The 22,148-nt window shown below is 39.0% G+C and overlaps 1 protein-coding gene across 2 annotated transcripts in view; it reads right to left on the bottom strand.

Annotated features, from left to right (window-relative positions):
• gad1b (glutamate decarboxylase 1b) overlaps nt 1-22,148 on the bottom strand; it is a 73,261-nt gene that overhangs the window by 47,419 nt on the left and 3,694 nt on the right. For both annotated transcript variants that reach the window (XM_078552146.1, XM_078552147.1), the window contains exons 3-13: nt 21,385-21,447; nt 16,092-16,250; nt 15,401-15,643; nt 11,422-11,512; nt 8,768-8,880; nt 7,725-7,840; nt 7,542-7,621; nt 7,335-7,389; nt 7,027-7,143; nt 6,871-6,935; nt 5,930-6,008 (exon numbers count right to left, since the gene is read on the bottom strand). In XM_078552146.1, the coding sequence (XP_078408272.1) occupies nt 5,930-6,008; nt 6,871-6,935; nt 7,027-7,143; nt 7,335-7,389; nt 7,542-7,621; nt 7,725-7,840; nt 8,768-8,880; nt 11,422-11,512; nt 15,401-15,643; nt 16,092-16,250; nt 21,385-21,447 (1,181 nt within the window). The remainder of the gene's footprint in view (nt 1-5,929; nt 6,009-6,870; nt 6,936-7,026; nt 7,144-7,334; nt 7,390-7,541; nt 7,622-7,724; nt 7,841-8,767; nt 8,881-11,421; nt 11,513-15,400; nt 15,644-16,091; nt 16,251-21,384; nt 21,448-22,148) is intronic.

The following is a 22,148-nucleotide window of genomic DNA, read 5'->3' as shown; positions in this document are numbered from 1 at the left end:
TGGTTCGGACTCTGCGCTGCTCATTAAGGATTCTTCAGTCTGATTGGCTAAGGAGATTCACAGTTGCTTGTCCTGTCACACAGCTCCCAGATTTTCTGCAGAGGGCACTGTGCCATTTTGGTTTTCTAATTTACTGTAAGTATCAGTGCAAAACCCCATGAAATCTGTGAGCAAGTGTCAGTGTAAAGAACAACTCATGATATTTGTTCACCAGTGAGAGCAAAATCTGGCCCATTGTTTCAAATTTTACAGTTGAGGCAAATAATTGTAAGATTTAAAAGCAACCTTGTGAATTTTTTTTTGCCAAGCGGTTCCCCCACCATTTTAGATGATTGATTCCAATGCAGAATGTACTTGCAAAAAAGTGGAAGAAAAAATAAGTCTGACACTTATGGCCAGAAGAAAAATCATGTACAAGATCTGGCACTGACAGAAATGCACAATGACACAAATTAAACTGCTAATGGGTTTGCACAGCACCTCACACATCTCATTGAAGGTAACCTTTCTTTTCCTCTGTGTAAATCCAAATCTTTCTGAAAAAATACTTAAATTACATTAGGAAAAATCTATAATACAGAAGTGGTCAGAATTTGTTTTATTAGTCACGTACAATTAATTATAAAACAATTTTCTTTCTTATATTTGAAACAAAAAGCAAGAAGTCAATAAATTGAGAATTTATTAGTCTAGACATCTCAGTCTGGTGCTCCCTGAATCTATAGGACAAATGCAATTATTGAGTAACTTCTAGTTGGCAGGCCCTGACTGAAACTATGGACTATGTAGTAGTCATCTGGTGCATTCTTCTGTGGATACTTATTGAGTATATAGACATTCTGGATCATTAAAATTGGCCACTCAGTTTTCTATGTAGAATGAAAATTGGTAACTTCAAACCTTCTGCACAGATTTTTAGTATCTTCTGCCATAATCATTAGGCAGAAACACTGTCTAAAAAGAATTACTCTTCTGGATCTCCCATCCTAGCAATTAAAACAACTGAACCAAGTGCCTACATTGAATCCTAGCTACCTTACTCTGTGTAATTGCTTTTTGACAAATGTTTGAGGAAGGCACTGAAAAGTAGTGGCAGAAGAGCTGTGTGTTTTAAGTCTGTGCCAGTTCAGCAAGCAAGCAAGGTAGGTCAGATTGAAACTTTGCTGCATCAAGTGAACTTCTATTTTTATGGTTTACGTTTGGAGAAAAAGTGAAATAATTCTTTATTATTTTATGTAACAAGGAGAATAGTTAAGGTATATCATTTGTATATTTAATCTGTTACCTGTTCATTTATGTATTTTACTTAAATAAAGCCATCTGCTGGTTTAAGAGTCAGATTCTTGGTCTGCTTGGTATGTTTTCAGTCCAGTATTCAAAAAGAAGACAATCACATTCTGATACATGATACTTTTCAGGATCTGGTGCACAGAGGAAAGGTTTATTGTTACGATCTATGGGTTTCACATACCTAGTTATTAAGGAGAAAAAGTTACACTACCGATCATAGGAGAAGATCCACTTAAGGGATTGGCCAGTGACTATGAACCCAAGAAATTATTCAATGTATAAGTCCCAAAGGCACACTGCAGAACTATAGGCTTTGGTATTGGATTATTGAATCTCTGCACAGCAGATCATCTAAGTTGCAATCTCCGATCTCAAGGCATGTCACTAGGCAACTGTCAAATCCTGGTTGGAACTCTTGACAAGGAAACAATTGGTGCTGTTAGCTCAACTCAACAGATGTGGCGAGTAGCAAAATGCTGCATGAAATGCTGACCACAAGCTGAATTTTACAGGGTGCTGTGGTCCTTGACCCCCTGCTAAAACCTCAGAGGGGAGGCTGCCCACAATTCCAGCTGCTGCCCAGCAGCAAATTAACTTTAGAAGCAGGGGTGATTGCTTTAAGGCATGACTTCCGCTCCATTCTCAGGAGGAAATCCCACCTTAGAGAGCTGCCGGCCAATTGGATGGCCAGTAGCTCTGTGGTCCCAGCAGTGCCAGCCAGGATTGGTGGTCACTGGTGGGACTACAGGCAGTCCCACTACATCAGGTAAATTCAACGTCAAGAGGTTCCGGGGCTGGGTCAAGGGGGTGCGAAGAGATGGCGGACCACGTTCAAGAGGCCATGGGAGACGGTTAAAGGGGGATGAGCTTGGGGGTGATTACACCCAATGGGCCCAGGAGGCCCACAAAAAGAGGACCCCTGCCTTTCCTTACGCCAGCTAAAGCTGCCGGACTTCCTGGATGGTGTAGGCTTCCTCTGCAAAGTGCTGGCAGTGTGTGTGTGGGGTGGTGGTGGGGGTGAGGCCATTAAGTGGCCATTAATTGGCAAATTAAAGGCATCATTAGGGCCCAAGGGCAGGCAGACTGCCTGATGCCTCCTCTGCTCCCTGTACAATTTCAGACAGGTTGGGGGGGTGGGTGTTGAAGGGAGGAGGGGGTGGTGGTAGGGGGCAGCAAAGCCACCCGCTGGAGTTTATGCCCCGGCCTTCAAATCTGCTGGTGGGGGAGCATAAAATCCAGTCCCACATTTCTAACATTGTCTTGGCTATACACCGTTTTCCATCAAACTGTGGTTCTACTGGTTTGAGGAGCAATTCCCAGAACCCCATCTTGAAAGCACCCAATACTACTTTCTAAATATATATCCACATTCCTAAACTCTGCATAATGCCATTCATCAGTCATCATCTCAAGCCTCATAGTTTCCTCATGAGTTATCTGATAGACAATCTGCCTTTAGAATGGTGAAAGGACCCTAGTAGGACATCTTGCAATGGGCCAAATTGTGTTCTGTATATTCATATCTAATACTACATACCAAGCTCACTCATCACCAACTGCTTATTCCAAGTTCCTGTGTAAGAGGTGTAAGCAAAAGGATTTGTTTACCATGAAGCCATCTCTCCCTTCTCGGTGCTTTTCAACAGACATCAATATCAGCTGGATCTCTATGTACCTTCAATTGCTTCACTTTAAAGCCACTAAATCCACCTCACTCTAAAACATGTGGGAGAAGGAAATCCTTCCATTTTAAATTTTGAACCATGATGAAAGCACATTGTATATGCCACAAACTCAATTTGAATTGGAACTTGGCTGTCATTAAAGGCAGATGAAAAAGACCAGAGTACCCAGAATCAGAGATATACGTTGCACATGACTGATTAAGAGGTCAAAAAATGAAAGATAAGGGAAACAAAGATGAGAGGCATAGAATAGTCAGCAGTAGAAAGACAATTGAAGCAATACCCTTACTCATTATTTTTCCTGGTTGTCTAGTGTTGAATTTTTTTTTTATTCATTCATGGATGTGGCTATCGCTGGCTAAGCCAGCATTTATTGTCCATCTCTAATTGCCCTTGGGAAGGAGGTGATGAGCTGCCTTCTTGAACTGCTGCAGTCCATGCAGCGTAGGTACACTTTCAGTGCTCTTAGAGAGGGAGTTCCAGGATTTTGACCTAGCGACAGTGAAGGAACGGAGATATATTTCCAAGTCAAGATGGTGAGTCGCTTAGAGGGGAACTTCCAGGTGGTGGTGTTCCCATGTGTCTGCGGCCCTGTCCTTCTAGATGGTAGTGGTGATGGGTTTGGAAGGTGCTGTCTAAGGAGGCTTGGTGAGTTCCTGCAGTGCATCTTGCAGATGGTACATACTGCTGCCACTGTGCATCAGTGGTGGAGGGAGTGAATGTTTGTGGATGGTGTGCCAATCAAGCAGGCTGCTTTGTCCTGGATGGTGTCAAACTTCTTGAGTGTTGTTGGAGCTGCACTCATCCAGGCAAGTGGAAAGTATTCTATCACACTCCTGACTTGTGCCTTGTAGATGGTGGGCAGGATTTGGGGAGTCAGGAGGTGACTTACTCGCTGCAGGATTCCGAGCCTCTGACCTGCTCTTGTAGCCAGAGTATTTACAGGTTAGTCCAGTTCAGTTTCTGGTCAATGGTAACTCCCAGGATGTTAATATGTTTCCTGTGTAGAGGTACAATCACTACAACCTCTATGCCATTTGACCACTGAGAATTATATGAATAGGCAAAAAGTAATAGAAAATAGTACATAGGCAAGAATATATTAAAATCATTATTAGATATTATTCAGTGTTCATCAGGTGAGTGATGCCCTTTCTGAGAAAAAAACACTCAGCATCCAATGAGTGCACCAAACACCAACTGGCTGGGTATAGTATTTGCCTGATGAAGGGTAAAACTTGCTCCATCCCAACATTGAAACAACATCCTTAAGATATTTCAAATTACAATTGTGTTCCTGGTGTTTTGTGCTGTGAATCTATTCTCACACTCATTTCCCTGAGGATATAATTAGCCAAAAGAGGCCTCCATCAATCTGGTCTGGATTCAGATCCAAATTCCAAAGCAAAACTATGCTTACCAACTTCATCAACCAATCTACTAATTATTAATTCAGGTAAATATGTAAAGCTTTCTGAGCATTTGGCTGAGGATTTTGAGCTCATAGATAAAACTCAACTTAAAACCCTGAAAATTGGTGGGAAACTGGTAAATCTGAGAACAAAAACTTACCCGGAGTGAAATTTGTGATTCTCGCATTCAGGTAGTTTACCATATAACAACCATGCCCATGTCATGAAACTATAATAATTCTCATAAGTCAGTTATGATTTATTGCAAAAGTAGGTTAATAGTGGGGTTTGGATAGTGTGTGTGTGTGTGTGTGTGTGTGTGTTAATTGAATTGGAGACAGCTGGTCTGGTGGCTTTGATTTATAAAAAGAAGCTAGGTTTGAAATGCTAAATACATGAACATGGCTGAAGTTTTAGAATGTGAGATGAGGAGAATTTGCAATTTTAGATAAATCAGGGTAGTTTGAATTTCAAAGAGATTGTAGGATGTTATATCTAGCCAGAGAAGCTAGACCAAGCAGTGTGTTTATTTTTCCCAAAGGTTACTGATAATACGAGCACCATGAAAATATTTATATTATGAGAAAAGTATAGTTCTAAAGACATATGAGAACAGTGGAATTTGCATTACAAGAAGACATTACAAGATCTACCATAAGTGTGAAAAGCCTCCAGTATTTGTGCATTAAGCAGCTGTCTACAGAAACCAAAGCTGGGAAAAGCCATTTTGAAATCTGCTGTCCAGGGTATCGTGTTAACTGGCTGGAATCTATTTAAAATCTATTTTTTTCTTTACTGTTGCCTTAATGGTATGTTACTGGAAGCTGGATTAATTAGGAGTTTTAGGATTTATTATAGTAGTGATTTCTAGACCTATGTACGTGCTTGAAATCTTTTCTTTTGTTAATAAATATTTTATTTAATTTTCTACAAAAAATCTCTAAAGGCTTGGTGGGCTTGTTATTACTGAATTCAGGGCACGCATCTCAAAATAACTACAAATTGCAAAATCGTTGTGACCTCATGATCAAGTTTCCCCCGTGGATTTGATCTACCTGGCACACACCATCATAACACCCATAACACCCATCGGTAAAAGGTAAATGAGTAAACCCAGTGGAGAATTTCCTTTGTAGCACAAAGCTCCATGCAAATTAAAGCAGTGCTCCCCTTCAGGCCACAGGAATTGAATTCTAAAATGTTATGCAAAAAATCTTCTCATAAGGGCTCCAGTAAGCAGTTTTGGACAGGTATAGAAATAAAAGGAGTTCTATGGCATATTGTTCATTGTACACGTTCCCCTTTACATCATTTTGGAATGAACGCACAAAGGTCCTTTTAAAGAAACTTTTAACGAAATGAAAATGACAGAATGTTGTAATTCATAACATTTGACAGAATAGTTAATTATGTTTGTTTTAGAACTGAATACATGTGTAGAATTGTGTTATAATAAAAGCTAAATTAACCTTACTGTTTTGTGGCAGCTGTAGCCAGAGAAGCTAACAATAATTAATTTGTGTATTTAATTCAAATAGATACCTTTTCTCGGACAAGAATAGCTGAACACTGCAACAAAACTCCCATCATCTTGTGGGGATTCCAAGTAACTGAGTTGGCCCTGGAAGAAAAATAAGTCTGTAATTACACCACATATGCTAAGGTATCATTAAAAATGTTGAGTATTATTTGCTGTCTGCTTTGATTGGTCCATAAGAACATGATGGTATTAATGGCTATGTCCTTAGTAGAGATCAGTCATACAGTATAACCTGATTTGAAAACAGCCATGTTTGAAATGGGCCCTCTCACCAATACATGATCAAAAACATTTTTTTTCTTTTTAAATGAAGTGTAACCAAAATAATTATTAGCATTTTATTAATTTATCAGAAGAACCAACTATTGGCTTTTATCTCAATAGATTGTAGCTCATTGAAACATAGAAAGTTTAGATACAGAATAAGGCCATTCAGCCCATTGGTTCCATGCCAGTAATTGATTGATTTCCTTGTTTTATTTGAAGTCGATATAGAAATGATAAACATAGAGAGAAATGCAGAGAAGGTAAGAGAAAAACAAAGGAGACTGAAAGAGTTACAGCATGAGAGGAAAGCAGATAGCTATTTACAGGAACATTTTATTTTTCTTATTTCCCATCTGTCCTGCCAAAAGGCTTGCCAATTCTCCATGACTATCCTAGAGTCTCCAGGAATTAAAGATTAGTCCCCTGGACACTGCTGCAAACAAGCCAGGAAAAAAACTGATAGGGCATTAAAGAAAGTTGTGAACTTTTCATTTTTTGTGAACATTTATCAGTTATAAAGCCATTGGAGACGGGTTAAAGGGCTGTTTTACAAGGTGAGGCAATTGGAGGTGGGAGGTCTTGATGAAAACTCCATGAATACGTCCATCAAGAGTTGGCAGCCGTAAATGCCACAATAGGTTAATCAGTATATATTCTCAGAAAGCACAGCAATTACCTTTCAATACCATTCAGTTTATGACGATGCTTTCTGGACATCAGGAGTCCACCTCCCCATGCAGCCTACAAATAAGTGAAAATAGGATAACTAGTACAGTTTTGCAGAAATGCAAACATGAGAATTTGAAAGTTAAAATTTAAAAACAAGACTTACATCAACATGGAGCCAGAGATTATACTTAGCACATATATCGGCAATTTCTTCAATGGGATCAAATGCACCATACACTGTATTTCCTGCAGTTGCATTAACATAAATTGGAATATATCCCTGTAAAATAATCAAGTTTATTTTGTTTATCTTATGTGCCAAATTGAACAAAATGTTAAAGTATGCATCACAGACTTCTGTAATGAAAAGTTTGAAAATAGAAATGGGGTTAGCAACAACAAAAAGACGTTCTCTTGTAACCTAAGTGAGGGAAGAGGGATGGCTCATTGGAATCAAACCTCGGCACATACCTTTTGTTTAGCTTCAATAATTTTTGCTTCCAAATCAGATGGCATTATTTTCCCTCTGTAATCATTTTAGAAACAAAATATGTATAAAAATCATAGTTTTTATCGCTGGAAAATCAGCAGATAATAACATTATAATTTTCCAATCAAGTAGTGTTCTTAACATATGTATACTTGAAGTCAACTCAATGGCAATATACTGAATTATACCTTTCATCACATTTTAATAAAATCACATTGTCTGTTCCAAATCCAAGTGCAGCCCCAGCCTTCTTTATTGAATAATGGCTCTGCAATAAACAAATAAATTCAAAATCACTTATTTTAGAAAACATGCACAAGCATAATGAAAGAAACAATATAAGAATAAATTTGAAGAATCACACAACTTACATTCTCTGATGTGAATAGGATCAGTTTAGGAGCTGCAGTCATCCCTTTGACTTTTACATCTGGGAAATATTTGTAGCGGGCAGCCATTATACTGTACATATTTGATATAGCCCCTCCTAAAAAAAAGACAAATTAAGTAAGAGCATTTTAAAATTACCTTTCCAAACATTTATTAATGGTGCTGCTCAATAATTTCATTTTAGTATATGTTATGATATTCAAGTTTTCCTGAATTTAGGGTGGATAGTAATGAATTAGTTTGAAATGTAATCCCATTTAAATAACTTAATTTCAATAGAGCAATTAGTGTGTTCTGCATTCAACAATGCCCTATCTTCATGATAGACTACAATGATTTCTGCACATGTCTGGTTAAAAGGGTTACAGAACAAGGATCTGTTTTAATTAATGGTGTGCATGGCTTTAAAAAGGAAATAGGCATGAAACAAATCTGTAAGACCATTTTCAAATTTTTTGAAACTCATTTAGCTATGTTTTCTGAGGGTGTCCAGGAGTTCCAGGAAACCACCATGACCACAATACTTTGTGCTGATGTTGGACATGCCTCAGTGATGATGTATGGAAAACAACATTCAAACTTCCACAAAAGAACAAATATTGCTTTAAACTGAGCTTCTATCATTCAACATTGAAAACCCAGGCCATATTTATTAGTTTTATATAGGAAGAGCATTTTAAAATAAATGTGAGAAATTCCATTCAATGAAAGTGTGGAATCCTAAGCTTTGATCTACAGAATGTTGTTTAGGTTGTTAAATTTAGAGTACCTGTTTACTTTTAGCTGGAGATCCCAAGTATCTTTCTCAATTAAAAATCTGTATTGAATTGCAATAAAGGTAATGCATTGAAAATAGGGTAACAGCATTATACTAGTCTGATGAAAAATAATTGTCAAGTTGGATTTCTTGCTATGGCTAAAATTGTGCATTTTCTTTCAGTGGCTTGACAGCAAAATCTATTTTCCGTGGCTTCACTGTTACAGATTGCGAGTCTTACCAAAGTAAATCGATCATATTACCTACCAGGTGAAAAGATTCCATCACCGTCCCCACTGGGCCAACCAATTATCTCTCGCATTTTCTTCAGTGTGATTTGTTCCATGAGGACAAACACTGGTGCTATTTCATATGTAAACCTGCAGGATAAGTATTACATGTAACTACTCTTTTGAGCCACTGTCTCATTTTTAATCATAATGCTTTTGATGAAAGATTGTATGTCATTTATTTATGACCAATAGATCAAAATTATTTTTAGGTGCAGATATTTAGATGACACTTTCTCTTGGCTGTAAAATATAGGCGTATCTGCCATTTATCCAGTGCAATTCAATTAATTTTATTTTTAAAAAGGTTCAACGCCATGATATATCACTTGTAAACATGTCATTGTAAATAATACGAAATGCCCGTTATTTGAACTCACAGACAGTCCAGTGAACAGCATAAATATAGACAAGCAGCCAGCAGAGATAATTAAGAATATTGAACAGGATTGCAAAAATCCAAAAGCAATCATTCATGTAAAATTATCCAGGTGATGATCCCCCAAGGGCAGTTTTGTTTCTGTAATCCATAGCAGTCTATAAATGTCAAATGTAATTATAAATGATGATTACCAAATAGCCAAAGAGAGAAAAGCAGTCAGCCTTTAAGTATACCCATTGAAGATGTGAATGGAAAATGCAGCCTATACATTGAGGGGACAATCAGATCACATTTTAGCCTAATTATTTCAAAGAAAGGATCACTGGGTGGCTTAATGTAGAGTAAAATGAACTAACAGTATCAAGAGAATAACAACTTGCACTTATATAGCACCATTAACATAACAAACCATCTTAATTTGCTTTACAGCAGAGGAGCAGATGCCAAGCATTGAATAAATAAGGGAGGAGACCAAATGCCTGGTCAGAAAGATGGGTTCCAAGAGGATTTTAAAGATGTACACAGGAGTACCGATGCTGTAAACATTTAGATAGAGAGTTCCAAGATTCAAATGACTAAAGATTCTAGAGTTAAGGGAGGGTGGGATGCATAAAAAGCCACAGTAAGAGGACTGAGGGAATGAATAAGGACATTGATTTTGAGGTGATTGCTGATGTATAGGAGGGAGAGAATCATAAAAGAACTCAGAAATAACTATAAAGATATTAATTTCATTGTGTTGGGGACAAGGCACCAAGGGAGATTAGTAAAGAAAAAAGTGAATTTGCCGTAAGATAGGACGTGGAGGGTAGTACTTTTGTAAGTCAGTTTGAGTAAAATAGAGCTTAGGAGGCTAATGAGAGGACACTGGAAAAATCATCCCCAGAGGTAACAGGAATGTGGATAAAGGTATTAATGGTGATAGGGATGAAGTAAGAGTAGAGGTGGACAACATGCAAGAGAGGAGTGGACAGTTTTGATAATGCACAGGATGTGTGTTTTGAAATAGGGCATTGAGATTGCAGTAAAAGCAGAAAATGCTGGAAAAACTCAGCAGGTCTAACAGTTTTTCCAGCATTTTCTGTTTTTGTTTCAGATTTCCAGCATCTGCAGTATTTTGCTTTTATTGAGATTGCAATGCTTGGGGCAAGCAAAGGGACCAGTGAAAAGCTGCATTTTAAAAGTACCCAAGAGGTCTTTGGACCCCCCCCCCCACCCGAGGACTTACAAAAATTTCAATGGCATGTTGAGAGAGTGAAGCTCGGTGGTTATATCAAAACTTACATATACAGAACTCCAATGTCACTGAGGATCAGACTCAAGTCAGTCTGTAATAGACCATTGGTTTAATGCTGGTGGATACCGTTTTTGGGCGCCGTTTTATTAAGACCCTTTGCTATTCTCTGAATCCATTCCATTCTTAGCACGAATAACCTCCAGACATTGGTACTAAATCTGTTTTTCTTCAGTCTGAATTCATTTTAATTTGTCCTAATATCATGGTTTGTCTTGAAATATTGCTGATTTGCATTTTCCACAATCTTTCGATTTATTCTACATTACACGAATGTAAGGCTGTCCGTTGCAATAAGGGGCATGGGATTTCTGTCTAAGATCCACATGACTTCCACAGGCCATTTTGGATCTGCCTTGTTCTGCCGGGTTCAATTCGAGACATGTTCATATGTGACATCAGGTAACATCAATCCAAGCAAATCTTTGGCAACACATTGCACCTAACATATCCTACACCTTTTAAACATCCCGATTTATCCTCAAGCTTAAAACGACTCACTACTTCTCATTTTATGTTTTCTTTTCTCCCAGTCTCCCTTTGTATACACAGGGATCTGCCTAAGAGCGCGCTCTGGTGTGCAAAGCAAGTAGACCGTCATGGGATCTGGAGGACTGTTCAGGTATCAAACCATTAAAATGACTGCGCCTCGCCTCCTTTCTTCGAAAATCCGGGGGGGGGGGGGTGGGGGGCGTTAATTTCCATTTTGCAACACCTTTTTAATTTTATTTGGAATTCAAATGGGCGTTAATCACGTCGCCGGTAAAATTGCTCTTGAGGCAGTCTGTATCCCGACAACATTGTGAGGAAGGCGGGGTGGTTACAACTCGCTCTGATACACTCATTCTGGCGAACTGTAAAATCCTTCCCGGAGACATGGGACCTGATGCATTTTCTTTCGTGATGCTCACTGAATGTAACAGGAAAGTGGGATGAAGTGCATGCCCGAACTTACATGTTGGTGTTAGCTGTTGACGTGAGCCATTCTCCAGCCAAACCGATAATGTCAAGGCCAGACGAGAGCTGGTTGAAAAACCGAGGGTGCCCTGCGGGAATTTAAAATGAAACATCAGAGATGCAGAACGAAACCTAATCAGTTAGAGGGTTTCAGCCCATTTTCTATTGGATTTAGATTCATGCCTGGAACTGATTGTTTCTGGTAACATTCCAGACGTTTAGTTTATAGAGATGACCTGCAGTGAATTGTCTTCTTTCAATTGACTGCAAATCACCCACTATTTCTGGTTCTGGATATCAATTTATGAATGAAAGACCATTGCTCTAAAAAGTCGTTCGACGTGAATATAAACCCAGCGCTATGAGTGTGCAAAATGTTGGTTTGCCCTCCGAGTTTTCTGAAATTTTAATTTTGGAAGTCAGTTTAGTAAATTTGCTCTACAAAATTCCTGATAGAAATCTGAAACCCGAGCCATGAATTGGCGAATATCGGACTTCATATCCACTTCACCAAAGAAATGAGCTTTAGTTTACCAATCTGACAGATCACCATACATTCTTTGTGGCGCGTCATTCTCTTAGTTCAGGGGTTGGTGTCATTTATTGAACACATTAACCCCTTTTAAATGCTTTCTAAATGGCTCATCAGATCCCATGAAATGGTGTTCTTTTACAAAATGGCAAACGAAAGATAGACTTTCGAAATCTGTAATACAACATTATTCATGAAAAAGTGCATTGAGTGATTTAAAGTATTTCCGTGAATGAGCCACTACGTTACATCACCAGAATGTTGTCGGATTAAAACGTGTTTGGGTAGGAATTAAACACCATTGAATTGTTTTAAGCATCTGGAATCAGCCTTTCTGAGTAAACTCGTGTCCAAACAAGCGGACCGAGAGTCTTGCATCAAGCTTCACAATTTAGGTCGGACGGATCGATCCCGGTCTGGCGAAGACGGCTGCTACCTATCGATTCCAAGAGACTCTACAAGGTAATTAAGTACTGAAAACTCCATATGATAGTCAGAAACCAGGTTATTCGCCATTGCTAGGAAATGTTCACTGCAAATCATTCCCTCGCAAAGCAGTTGTGTCTAGCATATTCGTGTTAAATCTCACCTTTAACTAAGAGTATGTTGATGAAATGTTGGTCCGGTCAGGATGATCATTAGTGCTGTTCTGAGTGATAATCACCTTTGGTCAGAAAGAAAACAGTGCGCGAAAATCCAATTCTGAATCTTCACATTCGCTATTTCCTGTTCTTTTTTTACTGACACAAGTCTTGCGTTTATAGGTCAATGATTCGATGTACAATGAAGTAGATCTGTTTTAAAATTAAATTTTTTTCTAAGATGGCTTTTAATTAAACGCATATTAAATTCATCAGCTTTTATTTACTCCAATCAATGGGCCGCGACAAGCAGATGGAACTGTGAACCGCGAACCGAAGTAAAATATTTACAAAATTCACAATAAACCATGTGTAACATCAAATATTAGTTCCGAGCGTTATTCTATCTTCTTAGAAATAAAAGCACACGTTAAAAACTTGGATAATGAATATGTGAATGCACTGTCAATATGTCAGTCCCTTCCAACTCAGGACTAAATCGTAACTTTTAATTTTCTCATATAGTTTTTGCAGTATTTATTTTCCAAATGATAAAGAATGCCGGGACTTGATAACAAAAATATTGAAACGTGGCCAATCGAGGGAAAGGATATTCGACTTCTAACGATATAAACGAATACATTTGTAGGTCCATCCTTTAGCACAAGTTAAGGTGTAATTACCTAATTCGATCAGTTCGGTTGACACTGGGCTGAATGGGGCAGTAACAGTCGCAGTGTTGCAGTTTTATTGCCTGAGCTAATGTGTAACCCGGACATTACTGTACAATTTACGGGAAAGGCTTCTGCCCTTTGACGTGAATTGCTCGCAGTTTGAAACATACTGACTTGGTTTGTACTATAAAATTGATAAACTGAGGCAATGATCTATTTAGTAGCCAGCCTAGTAAAGATTGGCAAATACATTGCCCTTCTTCCCACCTGTTTAAGTGGAAATGCTGGATTAAAGAATACAAAAGGCTTCAATGGGAGATTGTCAAGAAACAATAGCAAAGCAGTTGCAACAAGGCAGGTCCACAAGGCATAGGGCCATACTCCCTTCTGTCACTATTCGTGAATGACAGCACCAAATGTTCGAATATGAGGAACACAAATAACGTGGCGCAGATAGCTCAGTTTAATCCCGATGTATCACGCAAATCGTTATCGATATATATCTCCCTACATAAACATGTGCATAATAGCGTGTTCTATATTAGGCACAGCTCCCAGTTTGAAGATAACATACACCTTGGCACTCCATGATTAAATTTTTTGTCTGGTAACTACTATTCGATGCTAGACAAATGCTTATTACATTTGTTATTAATCGCAATCGTAATGAAGGTGCTGTATCGTTGCTGTGGCCATGGTTGTGTCAGGTCAGGAATTTCACATTCCTGTTAGCTGCAGCACCTCACTGCCAGTGACCAGCTTGATGTAGTGATCCGTTTTAATTGTTGTATTTAATGCTTACAAAATCAACCAGTTGAACATTACAAACGAAATTTGGCCGTAACATACAGGAAACAGATGTAGTTCGACATAGAGAATCTCACGGATTTTTGTGGGGCTGACAGAGAGCGTTTTATAAACCAGTGCCATCGCTGCAGAGTCATGTACGGATCGCTGTCATGTTAGGAGCAGTCAATCGGTTGACTGCGCGGAGTTAATTACAACATAATGAGTTCCGGCGTGAGGAGGATGTAACTGTAAGGAATCATGTCAGCAGAGATCTTGGAATGACCAAATCTGTCGCAAACCAAACAACCCAGTGAGAGAGAATGGCCGGGGTTAAAATACAGCCAGCAACAGAGAGGGGAAATGATCAACTCTCCACTCGTCACTGGGTTCTCAGGGCGGGTGGGTGGGATGAGGGGAAACGGTATGAAACATCTTCTCCATAAGTATAGTTTTTGATTAATTGGCAAATTCGAGGATATATCTCCAATGAGAAATAATTGCCTTTCGGTTTCATCACTACAGTAGACCAATACTAAATGAAAATGAAGGTTCTGTGCTTGATATAAAATTCGTGCATGCTGTTATTCATGCGCTCTACGGCAGCTTATGGACAGAACTACAATGATTTCTGCTATTAATCATGATTTTAAAATGACTAAAAACTATTCAGTCGGCGGGAAATAAAGCGTCTTATTATATTCGAGTCAGTTTTGGTAATTTCCGCACCTGGACCATCTTTTGATTTGCTGATAAATAGAAGTCAGGCCGTGGTCAAACCAGAAATCAATCACGTCTCGACACACGAATGTGACCCTGCTCCTTAGAACGAGAGCGATCAGTGAGTTAGGGTAAACTTCAGGGCCGGATACTTAGTTCATTGTTACTCATGCTATATTCTATCTGTCCCACCCATTTTAAAGCATGATTTGTGAAGAATTAAAGAGTTACTGGAGACAGAAAAAGTAATCCAACAGCTCTCAAATCACACAAAGTGTACATTCACCCATTTGACGACTGTAGGTGGTACATGTGGCATTTCCGGATCTATGTCAGGTTTATTTGGAATCGAATAGACGTCACAACCACATTCGAACAAATGACAGGTATATTCTCTGTGCCTCCATACAATAGAATCCAGTGACACACAAAATCCCCATTCAATAGCAACTTCGGTTCATAAAGAATTCGAAATGATCTACACATAAAACCATAATAATAGGCATAAACTACCGTACCCACAAACAAGATATTCCAGTCTATGAACAAAAAATTGAACATTTTTTGCTGAAATACAAAAGAAAGGACCTTATAACCTTATGCAGAATGGTAATTTTGGGCGAATTATAAACATAGAGTTAATCATTGGTTTTAACCTTGAATAAGCAGCTCGGTGAACTTTACCTGTCCTGACGCCATATTTAAGCGTGTCCCTGCAGTCCACCAATATCTGCTCAAGAGATTCAGGATTGTCTGAGAGCTCCAAATTAAAACCCTCTATTCCCTCCAAGAGCTGGTGTGGGTGATGGAAGTCCAGAACTTTTGTGGACCTGTCGAAAGTTTTCTTGATGTAATTAAGGAGAATGTCGACCACTTCCAAAAGGAATTGTGTGGTCTGCTCTTCTCCATTTTTGGCTGGTAACAAGTCTGAAAAGGAATGCATTGTAAAAAGATTATCTCTGTTCCTGTATGATAAAAAACATGAAAGCAACATGTTCCGGTCTTCATTAGTCCAGAAAAACACAGGTTAAACCAAGGAAGTTTTGCATACCACACTGGTTATTCAATAACTAAACTGCTATTCATTCAACTGTCGAAGCACAAATATTCTAAAATGTAACCACACCATCCACTATTATAGAATAAATGTAATCGATAAACACAAACTTCAAAATAAGCTCTTAAAAAGCATCCAGATAAAAATACAACAATTTTGCTATTTTTTTCTAGAAATATAACATGCCAAAAAATCTAGAAATTAATAGAATATATTTAGCATTGTACACGTGCTGCACCAACAATTGAAAACAATTCCACTGCACATAATTATTATATTTAGAGTTAAACATTCGCTCTTTTATCATTCATAAATTACCTCTGGCATAGAGATTGGAAAAATCAGTCTCGGTGCGCCTGAATATCGAGTCCCTCTCGCTGTTTTCACTGGTGTTCAGATTCTTGGACGACTGGCGATCCTTCAGTGAACTTACGGTCCTGCTTTTATCCTCGATGCTGTTAGTCCTTTGCAAAAAACCTACATTATTGCAAGAAAGACCGCTCAGAAATGGTCTCTTTCCGCTTCCAAACATATTTTGTGTTGCTTTTGTCTCGCTTACAAGTGACACTAATAGGATATTGTGCAGCAAGGAGGAAGATTTTGCTTATTAGACATCCACTGTGACCCACAACAGAGGATTTATAAGGAGTATTTGCCCGTAGGTGGGTGCGGTCACGATGTCGTCAGCACAAACCCGACCATGCAAAAACAAATATTCGTTATTTAGTGCACTGGCAAATTCTTGCTAAATAAACCCGACACACGAGACAGCCAGAAGCAGCCTCTGGAAGAACGCAGTGCCTGGGTCAAAAAGAGCCTCTGGCCAAAGTTTCCAATCTATCAAAATGAAAGGAGTAATGATGAATGAAAGCATGCTGCAACATGTCAGCTATCTCCTAATGTAAATCTCTACATCTCCAGGTTCATTTCCAAACTAGTTCATCGCACGGCTAATACTTACATAATCGACATATTTCCATTATAATTAGAGCTAATTCTCCCTAAAATTACCAGCTCGTGCCACAGATATCATTTCCGTTCTTCCCCTATTCTAAAAGAAATTAAACTGAACGAGGAAGCCTGGCCTTTGATAATGATGAACATTGCGACAAAAACTATTTCAAACATGGGTCATGTCAAACATGGGCTAAATGTGACAGACCAGCTCCACGACTTTTTTTGTTCCATTTTAGCCCCTGGGCCCGGTTCTAATCAGAACTCGCTGAAACGGAATGAAATCTACCAATTTGAGACAGCGGAGTGCTGTTCCCATTCAACCCTGCGCTCGTGTTTAGCGGATCCGCCTGAAAATTAACATGTAATCTTTTAACCACTGTGCATTTGACCTGTAAGGTCATGATTTAATCAGCAACGTGAAAATGTACTTATGTAAAGCGTTCAGCTCACGAGCAGGGAGCATTGTTTCTTCCTCGTCAAAAATGCCCGCCTTTTTATGCTCGTGGAATCTAAAGATGTTATTGGTATAAATTGCAAGAAAAGCCTTTGCAACACGCGCGTATAATTCAAAATGTTCTTTCTTTCCAGCTGCAAGTTTCCCCAGACCCAATGGTTGATTCTAATGTAAATCTCCCTTTGTCAGTTTTCTGTTAAAAAACGGTCATATATACAACTCGTCTGCCATTAAAGTGCCAGCCTTTCTGTTGAGAAACATTAGCCTAACACGACGTAACTAACCCGACAAGAACCAACACTGCTCTTCATAATTTATCCAAGGCTAGACTGCATTTATGTTGTAATTTGGGGAGTTTGTGCTTGCTGGCGGTGCTATCTCAGAAAACAGCGAGGTGACGAATAGGTTTTTAATAAGTTTTCCATTAATCTGTTCCCTGGAGGGAGGCGGTGCTTGGCCAGATAAGGCTGATGAATTCTGAGAAGTGAGGGACTGCATATCCACGATACCAAAGCGCAGCTTTTTATTCTTGGTCAACAATAAGGTTTTATTTTTGTTCGCAACGATAGTATATTTCATCAATTCCGTTCTCAAAACAATTATCATTACTGTGGAAGAGCGATTCAATCAGTGAATAGAATATTCCATCATTAGGCGTTTTATGAAAAGCGCTTTCGCCATTAAACAGCATAATGGGGACATCTATTAAAACCTCAGATCTGCTTATTCTATTCCCTTTGTAAGGAACTTGATCTGCGGCTGCAAATTATAAAACCAGCAACTCCTCTCAGCTACTTAATGCTTTAGAACATTAAAAATTGTTTTCCGAACCGAAATCACAGCTGCGGGCAAAAATCGCCTAAAAGCACTGGGATAAAATAACCCTTGGGTGATCTGGCTCTCTGCATATTCGAGACTGAGAATGGAAAGTTTGGAGGTGGCGAAGATCCGACTAGTTCCAACCTATTAAAGTCACGGTGCATCTTGCCGCCAGGTGGCGCAGTCTGTGGACACCCGGACAGTCCTTTACTCCCAGGACTGTACTCGCTTCGCAGTTACCCTGTAGCGTCAGTAACCCGATTTGTGGCTGAATTAATTCTGCTTCGGAGTAAGACTTTCCACTCACAGGTACACATTTTACATCAGCATACACAGCAAAGCAATACTGCATTTGACGGTAGGAAAGTTTGGCGCCAGTGAAATGAAGCGTCAAGAAGGAGAGGAAAATAGTGGGATGTAACTATTCTTTTTCATGCATCATCAGACGAAAGCGGTCAACGCTACAGAACTTTTATTTTTTTGTAATTAAGGTAACCTGAAGGATTGATTCTTTTTGAAAGTCGATTGTGCCACAAACATTCTTAGGGCCTGGAACAGTGATAAATGGTGATGTTAAAAATCTAGAACTGTTCTGGGAGAGTAGCACCGATAGCCCATGGAGGTCACAGCTGTGCACTTGGAGTGTGGTTGCATTGGTCTGCAGTCCAAAGTACAAATGTTTCTCCTGGGCTGAGGGGCATGGGTTAGGCAGGATCTTGCTTTAGTTGAGGGGTAAATTGGAGAGTAACAGTTTAATCTCAGAACCAGACGCGGAATACAGAGAGATTCCGAATAGCCAGCTGCAGAGTGTGGCATGCAGAGTATCACAAGAAAAAATGATCAGGAGGATGGAATGATACAAGCTACAGGAGCAACGGGAGGAAAGGGGAGATGGGGCTAATGTCTGTTCATTTTAACCCATTGGGGAGAATTTCCCAGGTAACACACTTTGACAATGGAGATCACAGAAAAATTGAAAATTTGTAAGTTGTTACGGAAATAATACGACCCCCCCCCCCCCCCCCCCCGATAATTCAGGCAGCATTAGAACTGTTTCCAGTGCATGATCATTGATCTCCCCTTAGGAAATGGTTACATTTATTGCCTTCGGAATTAATTGTAGTAGATGAATTAGGCTGTTTTACATTTTCAGCTTGTTGAGGTTTGTTAATGGTACAAAAAAAATCCTTCTCATTGTAGAACTATTGTGATTTGTTAGCCACAAATTCACATTTATCGAACTCCGCAACACACTCGGATGATGTTTACGCATTGACAGGAATGTCTAGTCCAATAGTAGTGTTCAGATTGAAAAGTTATATCTCTTGGTGGAGACAATTTGGTCACTCAGACAGTGTATTCGCATCTTTCTCGGGTATAAGCATAATTGTTATGAATACTGTTACTTTCTGCGAAAAATAATAATTTAGGAATGCATTAAATTGGTAATTTGGAATTATCTCGCAGCTAAAGTGATGTAAGAAATTGTAAATTTTAACTCTGGGAAGTAGAATTTATTCTGGATCGGAATGCAAATTCTATTGCATTCGGAGAACTTATTCTAAACTCCACTAAGGTTTTATTTTGTTTTCCAGTACTTCATGTATCACAATTTTTGAGGTCTTTTTTCACCTTTAGCTAACCGCACGGCATCAGCTGCACAATAGTCTCGAAAACAATCCCTTTCCTCCAGTTGCATGTGTTAAACTTGGTCATTCCACAAGGAGGAGCCCAAGAGTGACCGAAGTGACTTCTTTAAAAACGAGTTATTTTATGAAGGGAATTCAGAAACATTAATTCACGTCCTTGCCCTCCACGGCACAGCGGTTAGACTGCAAATGCATTACAGATGTTAAAAAAAGAAACGTGAAATATATAAATTAACAGGCGTTGTAATTTGGATATTTATGATGTTCTACCCAATTGTTTTACAAACCTGTTCAAAATAAGATAGAAAGTTTTAATCAAATGTATTTTCCGCTTTTGTGAGTGTGAATTATGAGAATAAAAAAATGTAAATAAAACATTAAAGCAGAACACAAACAAATTTGGAAAATTGCACCGAACCGAAATACGATTTATATTTTCCTTTCTTCTTGCTGAGTTGGAAATAGCAAAAATATTTCCATCTGCTTTTAAAGGTATAAACAGGATGAAGAAAAATATGTGGGAAATATCGCTCAGACCGTTTAGTGTGAAGTAGTAACCCATCCTTCATTTAAAACGGTAGATTTTTTTTTACCGTGTTTACTTTTGGACACCAAGGAAAATGTGAGAAAAAGGCATAAGTGCAGTCATAGGTATTTGCTTCACAAAATTATCAATATGAGGTGACTGGCGCACATATTCATCTTGGTCTCATTTTGGAGCTGTTTTGCTCAACTTTGTCTTGTTAAGGACATTTCACAGTTTCACTGAAATGACCGTTGTACATGGCCCCGTCCTTTACTGACAAATCCACTAAACTGGCTGCAGTTTTGCACCATCAATTCGCATACTTGACCAGGGAGTTGGTAACCTAAACTGACGTTTGGGTGCAGCACCTAGGGAGTGCTACATTGCCACAGATGTTTTCTTTGGGAATGAGATATTAAAGGGGGTCCAAATTGCCTCTTCAGGTGGACCCAAAAGATCCCAAACCCAATTCAATGAGGATCAGGGAATTCTTCTGGCAATCTGCCCCAACCAGCATCACCAAATCAGATGACTTGTTTTTAACCTTATTGCTGTTGGTGGAGTGCTTGTGGTGTGCAGGGACATTGCTGTCATTGTTTGTGTGACAGTGACGACATTTACGGTTAACAGTGACTACAGAGTAACCTATCGGCTGCAATGCATTTTGGGACGTCCAGGACGTGATAGGCGCTATATGAATGATTGTATCGGTCAATCCTATAAAGAAGTATATTTTTTCCAAACGTATTTTTTTCAGTTCTAATTTGGCAGGTAAACAACGGCGTTGCTCAAAAAAGTCGGGCATGATGTCAACCAATTCTCATAGATGCACACTTTTCTGTGTTCAGTGACATTGTTACGTTGTACCTTTGTGATATTTCAAGTTGGATTAAAGTTAGGATTAGCAGCTACTGAACTGAATCTGCTGTAGTACATCTTAAAATGATTCCAGGGCAGAATCACTAGGGATGCCATTAACATTAAAGAGGAAACATAAGAGAAACATTGTTGCTGCAATCTACAGTAGCGATTTTGTACTGTTTCATAAAACATTGGAGAAGACTCAAAGGCGACCAATTGGGCAAGGCGCTGTTGGACGGAATTAGAGTGTCCAGCCTGTGTGTCGGCTTGTTGTAGTATATCAACGTTTCTCAAAGGCCCGTTAAAAAATCTGTACTTACTCGTGTAAAATAAAGAAAAACATACCGCAGATCTTCAGACCAAGTTTTCTTGTACAGCCGTGAGCAACTCCGCACCAAGAGTCATAGGCTGAAACAGAGACAATGAAAAGACCGTAAATATACAAAGCCAGATTGTATTGTTGTGAAAGTCTCTAACCATAACCATTTGGGCACATTCTTACTGCACTAAGATTCCGATTACATGACTACATGGTAAAATAATAAATCGCGCTAAGGAAACTTGTTAAAGAAAGGTTTGTATTTGTATAGTGACTTCTCACATACTCCGAAATGTCTCGAAGCGGCTCTATTTTGTTTTTATCCCATTACATTAAATGTCTTCTTGGGATGCAGTGATCATTATTATGCAGACAATCCAACAACAGCCATCCAAAATGAATGAAACTCGAAAAATCGAAGCAGTTATTCCATTGTTATTCCGTTATTCCATTGCATGAATTAATCGGCACACACGGATAATTGATGACTAGTTTTAGCATTTAACGCCGTGAAAGCATTTCACAGAATTTTGTTTTTCTCATACTTTTGTTGTGTTTTCTGAAATTCCAAATAGAAACATCAGTTCGTCCGAGGATTGAATAGCTGCTAAATGTTGGCACACTTCCGGGAAATGGAAAGCTTAGAACAAACTGGCGTGAAATGGGGTCAGAAGAGTAGCCCAGGAATTAATTAGCTGAAAAATGGTATTTGACTAGCTCGGATCTGCATGACTAGCGGTCAACCAGCGAGAATATTGCACTGTTTTGCACGAGTTTTAACATCCCACAT

The sequence above is a fragment of the Cetorhinus maximus genome, chromosome 11, assembly GCF_964194155.1.
Source record: "Cetorhinus maximus chromosome 11, sCetMax3.hap1.1, whole genome shotgun sequence".
NCBI lineage: Eukaryota > Metazoa > Chordata > Chondrichthyes > Lamniformes > Cetorhinidae > Cetorhinus > Cetorhinus maximus.
The sequence above is the reverse complement of the archived record's forward strand: the minus strand, read 5'-3'. Positions and strand labels throughout refer to the sequence as shown.